Source organism: Chiloscyllium punctatum, chromosome 15, assembly GCF_047496795.1.
Source record: "Chiloscyllium punctatum isolate Juve2018m chromosome 15, sChiPun1.3, whole genome shotgun sequence".
NCBI lineage: Eukaryota > Metazoa > Chordata > Chondrichthyes > Orectolobiformes > Hemiscylliidae > Chiloscyllium > Chiloscyllium punctatum.
Window position 1 is genome coordinate 63078795 of NC_092753.1, and position 19221 is coordinate 63098015.

General features: G+C 40.8%; 1 protein-coding gene across 1 annotated transcript in view; it reads right to left on the bottom strand.

Annotated features, from left to right (window-relative positions):
• Positions 1–5910: 5910 nt before the first annotated feature.
• Positions 5911–19221, bottom strand: part of polq (polymerase (DNA directed), theta) — an 88261-nt gene continuing 74950 nt past the window's right edge. Inside the window, exons 28-32 of the mRNA XM_072585293.1 lie at positions 18795–18906; positions 18316–18440; positions 15746–15905; positions 10400–10515; positions 5911–7297 (exon numbers count right to left, since the gene is read on the bottom strand). Of these exons, the coding sequence (XP_072441394.1) occupies positions 7184–7297; positions 10400–10515; positions 15746–15905; positions 18316–18440; positions 18795–18906 (627 nt within the window). The 3' untranslated portion in view covers positions 5911–7183. The remainder of the gene's footprint in view (positions 7298–10399; positions 10516–15745; positions 15906–18315; positions 18441–18794; positions 18907–19221) is intronic.

The window sequence follows — 19221 nt, forward strand, 5'->3', positions numbered from 1 at the left end:
GGGTCGATGTAGCCTTGCTGCAAGAAACACATTTAAGCGATAAGGAGCACTTAAAGTTACAGCAGGGAGGGTTCAGATGGGTGTTTTTCTCATCCTTTAGTTCAAAAGGCAGAGGTGTTGCTATACTCATCCAGAAAAATGTCCCATTTCAAATGTTAGACCAAATTAAGGATGAATATGGGCAGTTTATAATTCTTAAAATTTTAATACATGGAGAAGAATATGGGATTTTGAATGTATATTACCCCCCAGCACACCCCCTCAAATTTTTAACGTATGTGCTTTCCAGGTTGATGGCCCTTGGGGCGTGACATGTAATTATGGGGTGAAACTTTAATCATATTATTGACCCCCAAGTGGACAGGATGCTAGGAGCTTTGCGGGTCCATCACTGCAACCCAGGCAGTCAGTGGACCTGAACAGGGAGCCTGGGGTTGGAGGATATGTGGAGATGTCTTCACCCTAAGGTAGGGATTTCACCTTTTTCTCCAATCCACATAAGTGCTACACTAGAACTGACATGTTTTTTGTCCCATTGACATTTTTGAATTTGGTGCTATCTTGCAGAATAGGGACCATAGCCGTTTCTGAGCATGTGGCAGTGTATGTGGAGATCAAGGCCGGTGGTAACAGGATCGGCTCGCAGCATTGCCACATGGACACTTTCCCCCTGAAGGATAGCAAGTTTATAGAGTATTTTTCGTGGGAATTTAAAATTTTTTGGGACATTGATTTGGGAACAGCATCACTGCTGTGGGAGACTGCCAGGGCGTATGCACAGGATATGATTATTTCTTACTCTGCGACCCCGAAGTGGCAGTGAGGAGAACAGCAACATTTGCTCGAGGCTCACCTGCAGATGAGTTAGCATACTTTGACAGACCGTCTGTAACTCAACTGCAGCGGATTACACCCCTCAGGGCTACTTTGAATGCTGCACACACCCAGACAGCAAGGAGGGAAATCTTTGTTTCCGAAAGAGATTATTTGAGTGTGGTGATAAACCAGGTAGATAATCTAGCGTACTTGGCCAGAAAAAAGAATGCCCCCAATCTATTACGTCCATCAGAGAGAGTGTTGGTACTCTTACTTGCACTGCCAAAAAGATTAATGCAGCATTGAGAAAGTTTTATTTTGAACTGTACTGATCAGAGGGCTGTGAGGACAGATTGATGAAGATGGAATCCTTTTTTTTAAGACCCTGGATCTTCTGGGTGTAACTTCAGAGCAGGCGTCCTTTCTGAATGACCCCCTGACAATTCGGGAAATATAGGAGGTGGTGAGGAGTAATAAAGCACCCGGACTAGATGGATTTCAAAGTGAGTTTTATAAGGAGTTTACAGACAAGCTGGCTGGGCCACTGTTGGATATGTACATCAGGACCACCTCCTATCCTCTGAGAGAAGCAAATATTTCTCTTATTCTTAAAAAAGAGAAAGCCCCAGAGTATTGCACTTTGTACAGGCCCATATCGTTACTGAACGTGGATTTTAAACTTCTGTCGAAAATGCTGGTGTTAAGGTTGGAGAGGGTTTTGCCTTTCATTGTAAAAGGGGACCAGACAGATTTTATTAAAAATCATAGGTCTACTAATAATATTTGAAGAGTATTAAATATGGTCCAGATGTGCCAGCAAGGGTTGATTCTGAGCTTGGTCATCTCCCTGGATGCAGAGATGGTGTTTGACTGGGTGGAGTGGCCGTACCTCTTTTATGTGCTGGAGCGGTTTGGTCTTGGAGGGGTTTTTGCCAGGTGGGTGGCAGTGTTACACAGTGATCCTAAAGCAGCGGTTCTCACTAATGGTATACAGTCGGATAAATTTAGTATTGGCAGAGGCAGCTGTCAAGGGTGCCCTCTCTCACCACTATTATTTACATTGGAGATTGGGCTACTGGTGGACGCCATCCAGAGGGATACCAACATAACTGCCCCAGAGGTAGGGTCAGGCAGGCATAAGATCACCCTCTATGCACATGACGTTCTCTTCTTAACTGATCCGATGACATCTATGCCCCATTTTATAAGTGTGATTATTTGGTTTGTTTTCAGGGTATAAAATTAATTTTATGAAGCCGGAGGCCATGCCTGTAAGGGAGCCTTACTAGAATATCCGATTTTGAGATGGAACCTGTATCCCTTTCAGGTGGTCACAGGGAGGTTTCCTGTATTTCGACATTTTTTTTAATCACCCCTGCCTTCAATCAAATATATAAAGCTAATTTTGTGCAGTGGCTAGAGAAGATAAAGCAGGACTTTCAGCACTGGGAGGATCTTCTGATAACCTGGTTGGGTAGGATAGCTCTGGCCAAAATGAATGTTCTTCCTCATTTATGATATCCCATGCGAATGCTGTCTTTGATGCTGCCTAGGCAGAACACTACAGAGGCTTTACAGTTGGCTTGGATCTTTCATCTGGCATCACAGGCCAGTCTTATTAACCTTGCCAAATTGAGCTTCCACAGGGGATGAGGGGTTTGGATTTCCTGGATTTTAAGAAATATCAATTGAGTTCCTTACTATCCTGTGTGGCTGACTGGGCCTGCCAGGACCCACGATTAATTTGGTTGGACATCGAGGCCTCCCGGGCAAAATGCCCCCTCATCAATTTGTTGTTTACAGACAATGGAGGACTGTTATGGACCATTGCAGAAATCCGATTGTCCTTAACACAGTTAAAGCATGAAGAATGATTCAGAAAGGTGAGGGCAACTTACAAAAATACTTCCCCTTTCACTCCCTTGGTGGGAATGTTAGGATTCGACCAGGGTCGATGGACTCTGGCTTTAAGCTCTGAAAGTCTAGAGGAGTCTCCTGTTTGATAGTTCTATTTGACAGGGAGGTCATGATGTGTTTTGAGCAGCTGAGTCAGAAATATGAGCTATCTAGGAAGGATCTCTTTCATTACTTTCAGGTTATGGATTTTATTCAGAAAAAGATTCCTATACGTCGGAAATAGAGAGGAGCGTGCTTCGGTGTCCGGGCGCTAGGGCAGCCCTTTCTAAACTATAAAGATGCAGACTTGTCAGCTATACTGATCAGGACCTTCGTGTAGACCTGAGGGCTGTGTCTAGTGGTCGGGGGCACCTGGGTGGGGGGGGTGGGGAAGAGCCCTAAATTTAATTTTTTCTTACTTATTTATTGAATTGTAGCTCTTGTAGGTTTTATTTTCTCTCTCCTTCCAGTGGTTTTTGCAGTAGAGTAGTAGTAGTATTTTCTGTTATTGTCATTATATTATAAGTTGGATATACTATTTTGTAGTGATTTTGCAATATTGTAAAAAATTTTAAGTCTTTTTACTCAAAAATATTTACAAAAAAAAATCATACAACACCAGGTTATTGACCAACAGGTTTATTTGGGGGAAGAAACGAGTTTTCGGAGCACCACTCCTTCATCAGGCTTCCAAATAAACCTGTTGGACTATAACCTGGTGTTGTGTGATTGTTAACTTTGTTGCACCTCCATGCTGTGGCATGGTTGGTGATGATGATGGAACATGAAAGGAAAATATTAAAGAGATTAATTCAGTTATTATATTGGTAACCATAAATTAAAAGGGTTAAGTTTTCCTTGTGACTTGTGAACCACCATAGTCCATGCATCCTTATTCGCATCACAAACCAATATTTTGTGGAATAGAAGGAAGAAGCTATAACATATACTTAGATAAACAGAAGTGAAGAAGTCATCAGTACTTTCAAATAGTATTTTTGTTTAGTCATAGAGTTGCACAGCATGGAAACAAACCCTTCTGTCCAACTCGTCCATGCTATCCTAAACTGATCTAGTCCCATTTGCTAGCATTTGGCCCACCTCCCTCTAAACCATTCCTATTTATATACCAGTCCAGATGACTTTTAAATGTTATAACTTCTGGCAGCTTGTTCCATACATGAACCAACCTCTGCATGAAACAGTTGCCCCTCAGTGTCCCTTTAAATCTTTCCCCTCTCACCTTAAACTTTTGCCCTCTAGTTTTGGACTCCCCTACTCTGGGAAAAAGACCATGGTTATTCACCTTATCCATGCCCCTCACAATTTTATAAACCTCTGTTAAGGCCACCCCTCGGCCTCTGACACTCTTGGCAAAAAAAGCCCTAACCTATTCAGCCTGTCCATATAGTTCAAACACTCCAATCCTGGCAGTATCCTTATAAATATTTTCTGAATACTTTCAAGTTTCACAGCATCCTTCCTATAGCAGGGAGATCAGAATTATATGCAGTATTCTAAAAGTGGCCGAAACAATGTCCTGTAAAGCAGTAACATGCCATCCCAACTCCTATACTCAATGAAGGCAAGGGTACCATACAGCTTCACCACCCTGTCTCCCTGTAACTATGCACCTGCACCCCTGAACCCTACAAATATATAAGTCCTGTCCTGATTTGCTTTTCCAAAATGCAAAACCTCACATTTTTCTAAATTAAACCCTATCTGCCCTTCCTCAGCCCATCTAACCAAGGTCCTATTGTACTCTGCGATAACCTGCTTCATTGTCCACTACATGACCAATTTTAGTGTCATCTGCAAACTTCCTCACCATACCTCCTATATTCATATTCAAATCATTTATACAAATGATGAAAAGCAATTGGGTAGTTCCTGCTGGATTCCATTATATCAAACTTTGCTAACCAGTCTATCATGGTTCTCAAACTCCTTACTCAAGTTCATATAGACAAGGTCCACTGCTCTGCCTTCAATCCTTTTGTCATTTCTTCAAAAAATTCAATCAAGTTAGCAAGACATGGTAACTCATGCATAAAGCCATGTCAACTATCTCTAATCAATCCTTGCCTTTCCAAATGATGTCGATCCTGTCCTCAAATTAAACACTTTACCTACATCTGACATCACTGGTCTATTATTCCCTGTTTTTTTTTCTTACTACCTTTCTTAAATGACACCAAATTGGCCTCCAGTTTTCTGGCACCTCTCCCATGGCTATCGATGATACAAATATCTCAGCAAGGGACATTGCAATCGCTTTCCTAGATTCCCACAAAGTTCTAGAGTACACCTGATTGGGTACAGGGGATTTATCCACCTTTAGGCATTTTAAGACATCCAGCACCTCCTTTTCCAGTATGGACACTTTTCAAGATATCATTGTTTATTTCTCCAAGTATATCAACTGTTTCCTGTGGTTTGACACTTAGGCAGGTTTGTTGATCTTTAAGGAGCCTTATTCTCTCCCTACTTACTCTTTTGCCCTTAATGTATTTAAAGAATCTCTTTGGATTATCCTTAACCCTATTTGCCAAATCTATCTCATGTCCAGCTTTTGCCCTCCTGATTTACCTCAAGTATACTTCTCCTGCCCTTGTACCAAGGTTTCACTGAATCCCAGCTGACTATAACTGCCATATGCCTCCCCCTTTTTCTTGACCAGGGCCTCAATTTCTCCAGTCATCCAGCATTCCCTACACCCTACCAGTCTTGCCCTTCACACTCTTAGTTTCATACTATCTCAAGACTCTCCTAATCTCATTTTAGAAGGCCTCTCACTTTGCAATGTCCCTTTCACTGCGAACAGCCTCTCCCAATCAACTTTTGAAAGTTCTTGTGTGATACCGTCAAAATTGGCCTTAATCCAAATTAGAACTTTAACTTTTATATCAGGTCTATCTTTTTCCATAACTATTTTAAAACTAATAGAATTATTATCACTGGCCCCAAAGTGCTCCCCCATTGCCAAGTCAGTCATTTGACCTGCCTTATTTCCCAATATTGAACAAAACATCTTGTTTAATAAAATATTTTGTCTAGTTTGACAAAATGTACAGCTGTTAGAAGAAACGCTTTCAACTTATCATAAGAGATTAGTTGTTTTTAAGTACTGTTCACAAAACTGATTTTCCATATTTAAAGATAATCTTTATTCAAAAAAAGATAAAATATATGCAGAGGAATATGTCACCTTAAACAGATCTGAGTCATAACAATAATGTTATGTTAACAGCTACAGACAATTCAACAATGTCAAATTAAAATAATGCAAAGGCTGGGAATCTGAAATGACAAAAAAAAATTATAACTACTCAGGTCTGTCCATGTCCTTGGAGAGAGAAATAGTGAACAATTCCGGATGATGATCTTTCATCACCCTGAAATGTTAACACTTTCTCACTATAGATGCTGCCAAAGAGGCTGAGCACAGACATTTCAATTGTACAATAAATAATGTGTTCCACTTAATCTAAATTCGTCAATTCATAATTACACAATACTTTCATCTTGAACACAGTCTGATCACTACAAGCTGAGCTTCTTAACTACCATTTAATGGTTGACAATAAATAAATATACAAGCAATTTAGAATATCCACACCCGAGCAGAGGAAAGGTGTCTGATAGTTTGACTGCTTTTAGAGTCACTGACATTCCTATACCAAAGTAACTCTCAGTTCCTTGGTATGAGTTTTACCAATTAATCACATCAATTGTTGGAGTTAATTACAATGCAATAATTATCCACCCAAAGAGGATAAAACTAGTTAATCAGTTCACTTTATAATCAAAAGCATAACTCCAAGTATAAAGCAGCAATGGTGGTGTTGCCATGATATTCTGTGTAGCAGATTCACTCTCCCATAAAGAAATTGAGACAAATCACATTTATTCAAAGCTCTCATTCTGTACTTAGTTACAAAAGTGAAAAACTGGTAATTGAATAGATGTGAGACACCACTATATACTCTGTAGATGATTTAAAATGTCTGTCTCTTTGAAAGTTACTTTGCATTAATTAAATGACATGAAGCTAAGACAAAGAGCTGGGACATTCAAGTATTTCCTGGCATAGAAATGACTTTTGTTTTCGAACCTCCCTGTTAAACAGTCTCCACTGAATTCATCCAAGAATACTACATTCAATTTCATTGAATTTTGTACAAATAAATAGATGCGTTTTTGTAAAGCATTCAGCAATTCACAGTGATAAAATATTTTGGTTAACTTGATTAATATTATTCACCTTAATTATCAGCAATTGACTGAGAGCTGAATGATTCAGCTTTGATTTATTTAACAAGGTATTCACATTCAAAGTAAACCCATATTAACTCTTTCATTTTCTACGCTGAATATTAAATAGCACCAATCATAAGCCATGTGTCCAACACTCCAAAATAAATACACAAGGAAGTAGTCCATATTTTCAAATCTGGCAAGTTCTTCACTACAGGTCCAAATCTTGAAGGTTCCCCCAACTGGGACCAACCTTTATTTTAACACAAAGTTTCACCAGCAGCTTCATGGTGTTTTCCATTTCGTTTTTCAGAATCTGAGCAATCTGAGGAAAGGCAGAAAATGAGAAAACAGAACAGAAAATCTGATCACCTTAATTAACAATGTTTAGAGGGCTGTATTCTCTACAGCAATAAGCAAAACTTTAAACAGAAAATCAACAATGACGTAATTTATTGGAGTATTCTGCAGCATAGGTGGTGAAACTTAAGAAGAACTTAAATTGAATTAAGATTGATCCAGTTTAAACTGCTGACCTGATGACATCTAAATGAGAAAATTAATTGCCTCACCAGAATAGGACATATCTTCATGGTTTGTATCTGACATTGGTCAATCCTAGAACAAATGCCAAAACAGCACAGCCCACCGAGATGCTCTCAGCCACAGAGCCCATTTTAGGTGTGGCTGGAAAAAAATCTCAATTGATTTGAATATATAAAGAAAAATAAAACTTATCCAATTTAAATACAAGTTGTGATTTCTAATTTCTTATTCTGAGACACAAATGAATTGACAAAAGCACAACATTAAACAATTCGCCAGAGGAAGAGGCTCTACAAATATCTCCATCATTAACAATGGGGAGCCCAGTACATCAACAGAGTTGTGTGTGTGGTGCTGGTAAAGCACAGCAGGTCAGGCAGCATCTGAGGAGCAGGAGAACCGAAACCTCGTGCACAAGCCCTTCATCAGGAAGGGCTTATGCACAAAACATTGATTCTCCTGCTCCTCAGATGCTGCCTGAACTGCTGAGATTTTCCAGCAGCACACCCTCAACTCTGATCTCCAGCATCTGCAGTCCTCACTTTCTTTTTCATCAGTTCAATAATCAAGCAGCCAGTAATCAGGGAACTATAGACCAGTGAGCCTGACGTCGGTGGTGGGCAAGTTGTTGGAGGGAATCCTGAGGGACAGGACTTACATGTATTTGGAAAGGCAAGGACTGATTAGGGATAGTCAACGTGGCTTTGTGCGTGGGAAATCATGTCTCACAAACTTGATTGAGTTTTTTGAAGAAGTCACAAAGAGGATTGATGAGGGCAGGGTGGAAGATGTGATCTATATGGACTTCAGTAAAGTGTTCGACAAGGATCCCCATGGGAAACTGGTTAGCAAGGTTAGATCTCAAGGAGTACAGGGAGAACTAGCCATTTGGATACAGAACTGGCTCAAAGGTAGAAGACAGAGGGTAGTGGTGGAGGGTTGTTTTTCAGACTGGAGGGCTGTGACCAGTGGAGTACCACAAGGGTCAGTGCTGGGTGCTCTACTTTTTGTCATTTATATAAATGATTTGGATGTGAGCATAAGAGGTACAGTCAGTAAGTTTGCAGATGACACCAAAATTGGAGGTGTAGTGGACAACGAAGAAGGTTACCTCGGATTACAACAGGATCTTGATCAGATGGGCCAATGGGCTGAGAAGTGGCAGATGGAGTTTAATTCAGATAAATGCAAGGTGCTGCATTTTGGGAAAGTAAATCTTAGCAGGACTTATACACTTAATGGTAAAGTCCTGGGGAGTGTTGCTGAACAAAGAGACCTTGGAATGCAGGTTCATAGCTCCTTGAAAGTGGAATCGCAGGTAGATAGGTTAGTGAAGAAGGCGTTTGGTATGCTTTCCTTTATTGGTCTCATAGTGTTGACTACAGGAGTTGGGAGGTCATGTTACGGCTGTACAGGACATTGGTTAGGCCACTGTTGGAATATTGTGTGCAATTCTGTTCTCTTTCCTATCGGAAAGATGTTGTGAAACTTGAAAGGGTTCAGAAAAGATTTAAAAGGATGTTGCCAGGGTTGGAGGATCTGAGCTATCTAGAAAGGCTAATAAGTAATAGGATATTACCATTTATTGAAAGGGGCATTGAATAGGTTTGGCGTCAGTTATACAGGGCATTGGTGAGAAGACTTTGGGAGTTGTATACTACATTTCTTATTTAAGGAAGGATGTGAATGAGTCGGAAGCAGTCGACTAAACCTTTTCTGAACTAGCATCTGGAATGATAGGTTGTCTAATCAGAAGAGGTTTAATAGGCTAGGCTTATAACCACTGGGCTTCAGAAAAACAATGAGATAACTGGATTAAAGCTTAGAAGATCTGAAGGAATCTTGACGGTGCATGTGGAAAGGATGTTTCCTCTTGTATGAGAATGTAGAGCTGTGGATCAGTCATTTAAGTCAGACAAGGCATTTATTTTCTCACAAAGGGCACCGAGTCCTTGGAACTCTGCTTCAAGGGAAGAGAATCTTTGAATATTTCACAGCAGAGGATGATAGCGTCCTGATAAGCAAAAGGATGAAAACTTTTTGGGATAGGCAGGCACGTGGAGTAATCAGATTAACCATGACCTTATTGAATGATCAAGCAGATGTGAGGAAGTAGTGGCCTTTGCCTGCTTCTAATTTGTATATCCACATGCAAACCACTCATTGACGCTCGGTTTTGGTCCCTGACCTCATTACAGCTTTTTCCAATCATGGATAAAAGACCTGAACTCAAGATGTGAGATGACAGTGACTACTGTTGATATTAAGGCTGCATTTGATCAAGTGTGGCATCACGGGGTCCTAACACACAATGGGTGGGGAAACAGGACTTTGGGTTGGTAGGAGTGATATCCAGTACAAACAAAGTTGGCTATGGTTGTTGGGAGTCAATCATGTCAGCCACAGATATCACCTCATGAGTTCCTCAGGCTAATATCCTATCTTTAGATGCTTCAATGATATCCAATATGGAAACAAGCTGTGTTTTTCCTGCAGAGAATGCTGTTCCTCTTTGCAAGTTAACCCAATATCTGAGTCATGTTCCCATAGCAGCTGCTGTCTTCTTTGTATTCTGAGGAAATCCCAAAAATAAATGAAGAGGTTTCCCCCAACCCTACTCTTATGGTGCTCTGATGACAGGAGGTCTATCAAAACATGTCCTACCAAATTATTAAAAATTATTTAAAACAAGAAAGCATTCCGTGTAGGAGGCCATTAATGAGTCACATGGATTCATTATTTCATCCTTTCTTTTGTATCCATTGCACAACTCAGTGTTCCATTTTCTCATTTTCCGTTCTCTTACATCTATAGAGACTGAAATGAACATTGACAAAAATGATCATACGAACTAAATTAACAAACTCTTCACTTTCCCTACCTGTATCATGTCATTCTCCGCAACTTCATAAAGCAGTTCGTCGTGTAGCTGTAAAATGAAAAAACCTCCACAATTTGGTTGGTATAGTTCTCGCCGTTTTTTCCTTTGAATCATATCTACATTTGGAGACAAATATCAAAGAATCTGATATTACATATCCACCAACTACTTTGTTCAAGTTGATTACAATCCCAATTCAACCTTCTCAGAGTTCTCAATGTTATCAGAGTTTGATGCATTTATAATATTGGGTGGAGTTAGACCCTAACTTCTGTCTGAATTTCAAGGGAGAACACACCTGCCAAAAACTTTTATTTCCGATCATTTCTTCTAATGCTAAAGAACACAGGCAAGAACCGGAGTCACTTTGTTCATGCGAAGGCATTCCTTCCATCGGTGACATTGGTGTGAGCAAGTGAATTTATATACAAGGAGATCCGAGGAAGATTAGCTTATACATAACCATTATCCCATAGCCCTAGCTACCAATTCCTGAGCACAAAGCCACATCGCCTACCAACGAGTGTGTGACAATTTAAATAAATTCCTAAAATTTCCAAAAATTAAAAAATATTTTGAGGCTGAAGATTCTGTTAAACCCTGGAACACGAAGTAGATCCAAATATTGGCTGATTGTACGGTTGCCTTAGAGTCCCAGAAACTCTACTTATTCTTTAAATTTAACACAAAAAGGTGTAATTGCTTCATGTAAGAACTGCAGGTGACTGTTTAAAAGGGAGTGTTGTCAGAGACATGTTCCTCCTGTGGAGAATTAGGAGGGAGTGAATAGAAGCAGTATAATACACTATGTGCATATTAAATAAATAATTTTATAATAGAAAATAGAGATTTAAACGATTTAACTAATTTAAAAAACTTTTCATAAATCTGAAATACAATTCCTGAAAATTGCTTTTAATTAAATCAGTTTCCCCCTCGACTCCTTGCAAAGACAGTGTTCTGCTGTCTCTTTACTGCAGTACAGCGGGAGCCATAATCAGGGGCTCATTTCTGATCCTGGGGATCTGCCACATAATGAAATGACAGCACAGCATCACACTAGCAACTTCAGCTGAACTGAAGCTCAGTTTTTTTTTAAACCTGCCTTTTGGATGGCCTGTATCAGCTGGAATTGGTGATTCACATTCAGAGCAGCAAATTCGTAGCCCTCAATCAATTCAATCTGAATAGAAAGTATTCAGTTCCAACTCAAAGGAATTAAGGTCCTACCATCCAAAGTTAGGCAGTAGTTAACAAGGTAGAAAACACCATGGGCAGGGGGCAATAAAAAGGTGTGCAGTAAAAAATACGAATGGCACATATTTGCCTTCCCAGAATTGCGAGATGCGTACTCAACCCCAGCTCTTCACAGGCTGAGTTAGGGAACTGGAGCTGGATGAACTTCAAATCATTCGGGAGGCTGAGGGGGTGATAGAGAGGAGTTATAGGGAGATGGTCATACTGAGTTATAGGATAAAGGTAACTGGGTGACAGGAGAGAGAAAGGGAACAGACAGTGCAGGGACCCCCTGTGGCCTTTTTCCTCAATAATAACATTTTGGATACTGTTGGCGTGGGTGGGGTGGTTTACCTACCAGGGGAAAGCCACAGTGGCCAGGTTTCTGGCACTGAGCCTGACTCGATGGCTCAGAATGGAAGGGGGGAGAATAGGAGAGCGAAAGAGATAGAAGATTCAATTGTGAGAAGGACAGACAGGAAATTCCAAGGGTGCGAACGAGACTCTCAGATGGTATGGGATGATGGTCAGGGATGTCTCGGACCGTGTCTACAGGACTCTTAAGGAGGAGGTTGAGCAGCCAGATGTCGTGGTACACATTGGTACCAAAGACATAGCTAGGAAAAGGGAGGAGAACCTGAAAAGTGAATATAAGGAATTAGGTTGGAAGCTAGAAGGCAGGACGAGCAGAATAGTAATCTCAGGATTGCTACCGGTGCCACGTGCTAGTGAGGCTAGGAACAGAAAGAGAGTGCAGATGAAACATGGCTGCAGGGGTGTAGGAGGGACAGCTTCAGATATGTGGATCACTGGGATACCTTCTGGAGAAGGTGACGCCTATACAAGAAGACGGGTTGCACCTGAACTGGAGGGGCACCCAGATGGTTTGCTAGAACTCTTCTGGAGAGTTTAAAACTAGATTGGTGGGGGGTGGGAACCTGAGCTACGGATCAGATATAGAGTAGATAGTAAAACAGGCAGATACAACATGGAGAGAGTCTGTCAGGAGGGATAAGCACTTGATAGGGCAAAGGTGCAGCCAATGTGATGGGTTGAGGTGTGTCTATTTTAATGCAAGTAGTATCAGGAATAAGGGTGACGAACTCAGAGCATGGATCATTACTTGGAACTATGATGTTGTGGCCATTATGGAGTCTTGGATATCATGGATAGTTGTTGGATGTTCCAGGGTTTAGATGCTTCAAAAGGAACTGGGGGTGGGTAAGCAAAAGAGGTGGAGGAGTGGCATTGCTAATCAGGGATAGTACCACAGCTGCAGAAAGAGAGATCATCGATGAGGGATTGTCTACAGAGTCAGTATGGGGCAAGTCAGGAAAGGAGCAGTCACTTTATTGGGAGTTTTCTACAGACCCGCAGTAGCAACAGAGACATGGAGGAGCAGATTGGGAGGCAGAGTTTGGAAAGGTGCAGAAGTAACAGAGTTGTTGCCATGGGTGACTTGAATTTCCCTAATATTGATTGGAACCTACTTCGTTCAAATAGTTTAGATCAAGCTTTTTTTGTCAGGTGTGCCTAGGAAGGATTCCTGACTCAATACGTAGAGAGGCTGCCTAGAGGGGAGACCATATTGGATTTGGTGCTTTGCATCAAACCATGCCAGGTATCAGATCCCTTGGTGGGGAGCATTTCGGTGATAGTGCTCACAACTCCCTGACATTTATTATACTCATGCAGAGGAATAGGAGGTGTGGGAAAGTATTTAATTGGGGAAGGAAGGGATTACAATGCCATTAGGCAGGAACTGGGGCACCTAAATTGGGAACAGATGTTCTCAGAGAAATGCACGATCAAAATGCAGAGGTTGTTTAGGAAGCACTTAGTGAGAGCGCTGGATAGGTTTGTCCCACTGAGGTAAGGAAGAGATGGGAGGGTGAAGGAACTTTGGGTGACAAGAGATATGGAACATCCAGTCAAGAGGAAGAAGGAAGCTTAAGGTTGAGGAGGCAAAGATTAGACAGGGCTCTACAGGGCTACAAGGTAGCCAGGAAGCAACTGAAAAACAGACTTAGGAGAGCTAGAAAGTACTTTAGCAGGTAGGATTAAGGAAAACCCTAAGACATTCTATACTTATGTGAGGAACAACAGGATGGTCAGAGTGAGGGTAGGGCCGATCAGGGATAGTGGAGGGAATTTGCACCTGGAGTCGGAGGAGGTAGGGGAGCTCCTTAATGAATACTTTGCTTCAGCATTCACTACTGACAGAGGCCTTGACATTTCTGAGGACAGTGTGAAACAGGTTGATGTGCTCAAACAGGTTAATGTTAATAAGGAGGATGTGCTGAAAATGTTGAAAATCATGAGGACAGATAAATCCCCTGGGCCAGATAGGATATAACCTAGGTTACTACAGGAAGCGAGGGAAGAGATTGCCTTTGGCGATGATCTTTTCATCCTCACTATCCACTGGAGTAGTGCCAGATGATTGAAGGATGGCAAATGTTATTCCCTTGTTCAAGAAAGGGAATAGAGATAATCCCAGGAATTACAAACCAGTCAGTCCTCACATCTGTGGTGGGTAAAGTATTGGAGAGGATTCTGAGAGACAGGATTGATGATTACTTGGAAAACCATAGCTTAATTAGAGATAGTCAGCATGGCTTTGTGAGGGGCAGGTCATGCCTCACAAACCTTACTGAATTCTTTGAGAACATGACAAAACACACTGATGAAGGTAGAGCAGTGGATGTGGTGCACATGGATTTTAGCAAGGTGTTTGATAAGCCCCCCATGGTAGGCTCATTCAGAAAGTAAGGAGGCATGGGATACAGGGAAATCTGCCAGTCTGGATACAAAATTAGCTGGCCCATAAAAGAAAAAGGGTGGTAGTAGATGAAAAGTATTCAGCCTGGAGCTTGGTGACCTCTTGTGTTCCGCAGGGATTGGTTCTGGAACCTCTGCGCTTTGTGATGTTTATAAATGACTTGGATGAGGAAGTGGAAGGGTGGGTTAGTAGGTTTGCCAATGACACGAAGATTGCTGGAGTGGTAGACAGTGAAGGAGGGCTGTTGTAGGTTGTAATAGGATATTGACAGGACTCAGAATTGGGCTGATAAGTGGCAGATGGAATTCAACCTGGAAAAATGTGAAGTGATTCACTTCGGAAGATCAAATTTGAATAAAGAATCCGGGGTTAAAGGCAGGATTGTTGGCAGTGTGCAGGAACAGAGGAATCTTAGGGTCCACGTCCATAGATTCCTCAAAGTTGCCACCCATGTTGATAGGGTTGTCAAGGAGGAGTATGGTGTGTTAGCTTTCATTAGCAGGGAGACTGAGTTTAAGAACTGTGAGGTTATGCTGCAGCTCCGTAGAGCCCTGGTTCGACCATATTTGGAATATTATGTTCTGTTCTAGTCGCCTCATTATAGGAAGGATTTGGAAGCTTTAGAGAGGATGCAGAGGAATTTTAACAGGATTCTGCCTGGACTGGAGGGCATGTCTTATGAAGAAATGTTGAGGGCTTTTTGCAATGGAGCAAAGAAGAATGTGAGGTGACTTGATAGAGGTGTACAAGATAATCAGAGGCATAGAGAGATTGAGTGGCCAGAGACTTTTTCCCAGGTCAGAAATGACTATCACAAGGGGGCATCATTTTAAGGTAATTGGTGGAAGGTTTAGGGGAGATGTCTTTACAGAGTACTGGGTGCATGGAATGCACTGCCATCAGTGGTGGTAGAGTCAGATACAAAGACATTTAAGTGACTCTTGGATAGGCATATGGATGATAGTACAATGAAAGGTATGTAGGTTAGTCTGACATTAGAGTAGGATAAAAGGATGTGCAACATCGAGGGCTGAAGGGCCTGTAATGGTCTATGTTCTAACTGTATTATCACCTCAACTGAAATTAAAGCTGTGGTGATAAAGAATGCTGTCGGTTGTTTTGCTGCAGCACCTTCTGGGAATAGAGTTTATCACATCAGGATAAACTAGTCTGAACATAGTCATCAGGATCCACCAAGTATGTCATCTCCAGTCCAGTAACACTGGATAATGGGACTGGAATAATAGAAAACTCAGTAGAAACAGTGAGCTATCTAATAACAGAAGGTGGAAGGAGACATAAAAAAAGAAATAAAGCAAAGTTCTAACCCATATTTTTGTCTTCCTGAAGCTTGCTTTTCCAGTGACCATGTGATTTAGCAACAGATGGAAAGGCCTCCTCCAATCGTTTCTGAACATTAACAGTAGCTATTTTTACCAGATCAGCCGCTGATCCTTGAACAGTGGTGTTCACTGCTTGACGTTGAGCCTGTTGGGATGGAATGACCAGAATGAGGCTTTATGAGTGGGCATCAATACCTAGCCTACAAGCTAACTGGCAGCATTGAATTGGGTTCTAATTGAAAGGCCATCTGGATTTTTGTACAAAATCTAACTATGAAAAGATACTTTCCAATTTGGATTTCAACCAGCTGATGCCCTGTTAATTGTTTACAATCAGAATAAGATTCTGATTATTGTACTGTACATAGTACAACTGTGCAACTTAAATTTATTTTTTGTTCTCTTGTGGGACATGGGCATTGCTGGCTGGGCCAGCATTTATTGCCCATCCCTAGTGTGGTACCCTGCCATGTGCCTACAATGAGTAAGGGGGGCTTTGCAGACTCAGTAACGCTGTGTTTGCTGTTGTCGTTTCCAGTGCCTAGTCTATGCCAGATGGGCATCCAATTTCATTTTTTGCAATTTTCTAGCGACTATTACACCAAGTGGCTTGCTGGCCATTTCAGGGGGTAGTTAAGACTGCTTGGTATTATTTGCCAAATATGGCTTGATTTTAAATTTGAAAAAGTTAGTTTTATTACTAAATATGACATTTAGCCACAAACTCACAACTAGCCTCTTGAAATTCAGAAATTCCAACAAAGTAAATTTCAGTTTATAGAAATCACAGTCCGTATTTAAAAGGGCATTCCTGAAATGTCTGTAATAACTAGCACACTTTTGCAAAAAAGGTGTCATCCATAGATCTATAAACAACACCGGATTTCTCACACAGCAACAACATTTCGATTAGAATCAGGAATACCTGTGCAATAGACCAGACCACGTTGTGATGATAGTTAGGTTTACGTGGCTAAAGCCTCATTTACACCTAACTGTGAAAACAGCCACAGCTATTGCTATTAAACTGATTTATTAACAGCACAGGCTCCATGTACAAAGTACACCCAATACCATCTTTGAAAATCAAAGGCATTCATATTGAACTATGGAGAAAAGTTAAATCTACTTCATCAAAGCCCTACAGTGTGGGAGCAGGCCAGAAGGCCCACTGAGCCAACACCAACCGTTCAAAGAGCATCCCACCCAGACTACTAACCCCCAACTCCCCCGGTCCCTTTAATCCAACATTTCCTATGGATAAACCACCTAGCCTGCACATCTCTGGATACTAAGGGCAATTTAGCATGGCCGATCCACCTACCCTGCACATCTTTGAACTCTGGGAGGAAACTGGAGCACCTGAAAGAAACCCTCACAGACACGCCCGAAGGTGGAATTGAACCCAGGTCCCTGGCGCTCTGAGACAGCAGTGCTAATCACTGAACTACCTGCTGCCTTGAAGACCCCAGTCATCTCCCACTGCATCCCATAGGTTAAATTAGCTAGTGCTGTGTGAATTAGGAGCAAGACTAGGAATTTTCAGAAAAGAACAATCCACATCTCGATCTTAAATGCACTTAGAAAAATCAACATAATGTCTCAGCACTTTTTAAATCAATTTGACACTGAACTAAATTTAAATTAGATGTATTATCACTACCAAACAAAGTAAGATTTACTTGGGCAGGAGATCTGCCTTCATAGAGCATGTCAGATTCAGGTTGGATCCTGATTCAAAACTTAGATTCCAGTCAACACCAAACACACAATATATTTGTAACAAAGAATAACATTTCATAAATATTCAGCCAAACATGAAACATTAAAACCAAATATAATCCTACATTTGGCCAGAGACTGTGACCAGAGGATGCAATGCTGGTTCAGACCACTCTGTCAAAACGTATCATTGAACAGAAACTAATTTTCAATTCTCATGGACAGCTTCACCAGACTGTGTTTTAATAAAGGGGAATTGGGATTAGTGGATAGGATTTGACCCCCCCACCTCAACTGGCCTAACGAGAATGCTAAAGAGTTTCTCTCCATCAAGTGGAGTATGTGAGGGACACCAATGAATAACTGCACACAACAATTGAAGATGATACAACTACATCATCCACATCAGAAGTGGGAAGTTAAACACTTGCAAGAACAAGAAGATTTAGTTCTGAACAACTCTTCATTTTGATCTGATTTTATTATATGTCTTTTCAATGGTAATCCTAATCCGAGTTGTACATCGCCTGGTCATCTGAAGTTAGTCGTTCGAGGTACTCAGAATACTTTTCATATTGTTTTTATTTCATACTTATGAAGTAATCTAAATCACCATAAAAATCCAAGCTATAGAATCAGCAAAACAGAATAGGAAGTATTTTGCATAACAAATTAAAACACACAACTTACTAAATACACTGTGATCTATAACATCAAACAAAAATGGAATGTTTTGGTCTGGTGCTCTGCACAGCATCAGAAGTTCCCATAACTGGAGCATGTTTATTAAAAGTTAGGTATCTTTGAACTGGTCTATAAACTATTATACGTACGTGAGCTTTAACATGTGGATTGGGATCCTTTATTGCTGGAAGGTATCGTTTCCGGCCAAGAATTGTTTGCACAAATCCATTTTCCTGACAACATTTTACTGTTTCATGCAGAAATGTCCGAATTCCTGTGGAAAATGATCAATGTTTTAAAATTAGTTTTAAAAATAAATCTCCTATATGCAATAGTTAAAGTTTTTGTCCAAAGTTATGCTCCAGCTGAAGAAAAGTTTCAAATTACTTTGGTAATTTTCTCTCAAAGCTGCTGACTCTGACACATCACTTCAAGATCAGCAGTGTGGAGTAACTTGACTTGATCTCTTGGTCGTCTTTGCAAAAGTCACAAGTGATGTTATTTTCTCTACTGAAGGAACCTAATCCTTCCCCATTGTGCCATCTTTTATCAATTAAATAAAAAGTAGTTTATTCATATTTCCTTTAAATCCAACCATCACTAAAAATCTTAATGAATGCTTCCTTACCTGTATATCGAGATTTGAAAGTTTCTAGGTATCGACCTGCATCATTCTCATCCAGGCCCATTTGCTCACCAAGAGACTTGGCTCCAATCCCATAAATGATCCCATAACAGATCTGAAGAAGAAAGGAGACCTGCAAATTAGAGTTCAGGGAACAGCCATACATCACCGGAGGAAAGGACACAACAGAAATAAAGTTTACACAAAGGAGATTGAGTTCTCACTGATCACAACTTTCCGGATGCATGTACTAAACTAGAGCAGCTTTTTGATCATAAGTAATTGATTCTAAATCCTACTGATCTGCTCCAGAGAAATAACGAACCATGGAACTGCAACAGAAAAAAAAGCCTTTCAATCCATCAAGTGTATACTGGCCTTTTTGAAGAGGAATCTGTTTAGCCCCACTCTTTCCCCACATTCCTGCAAT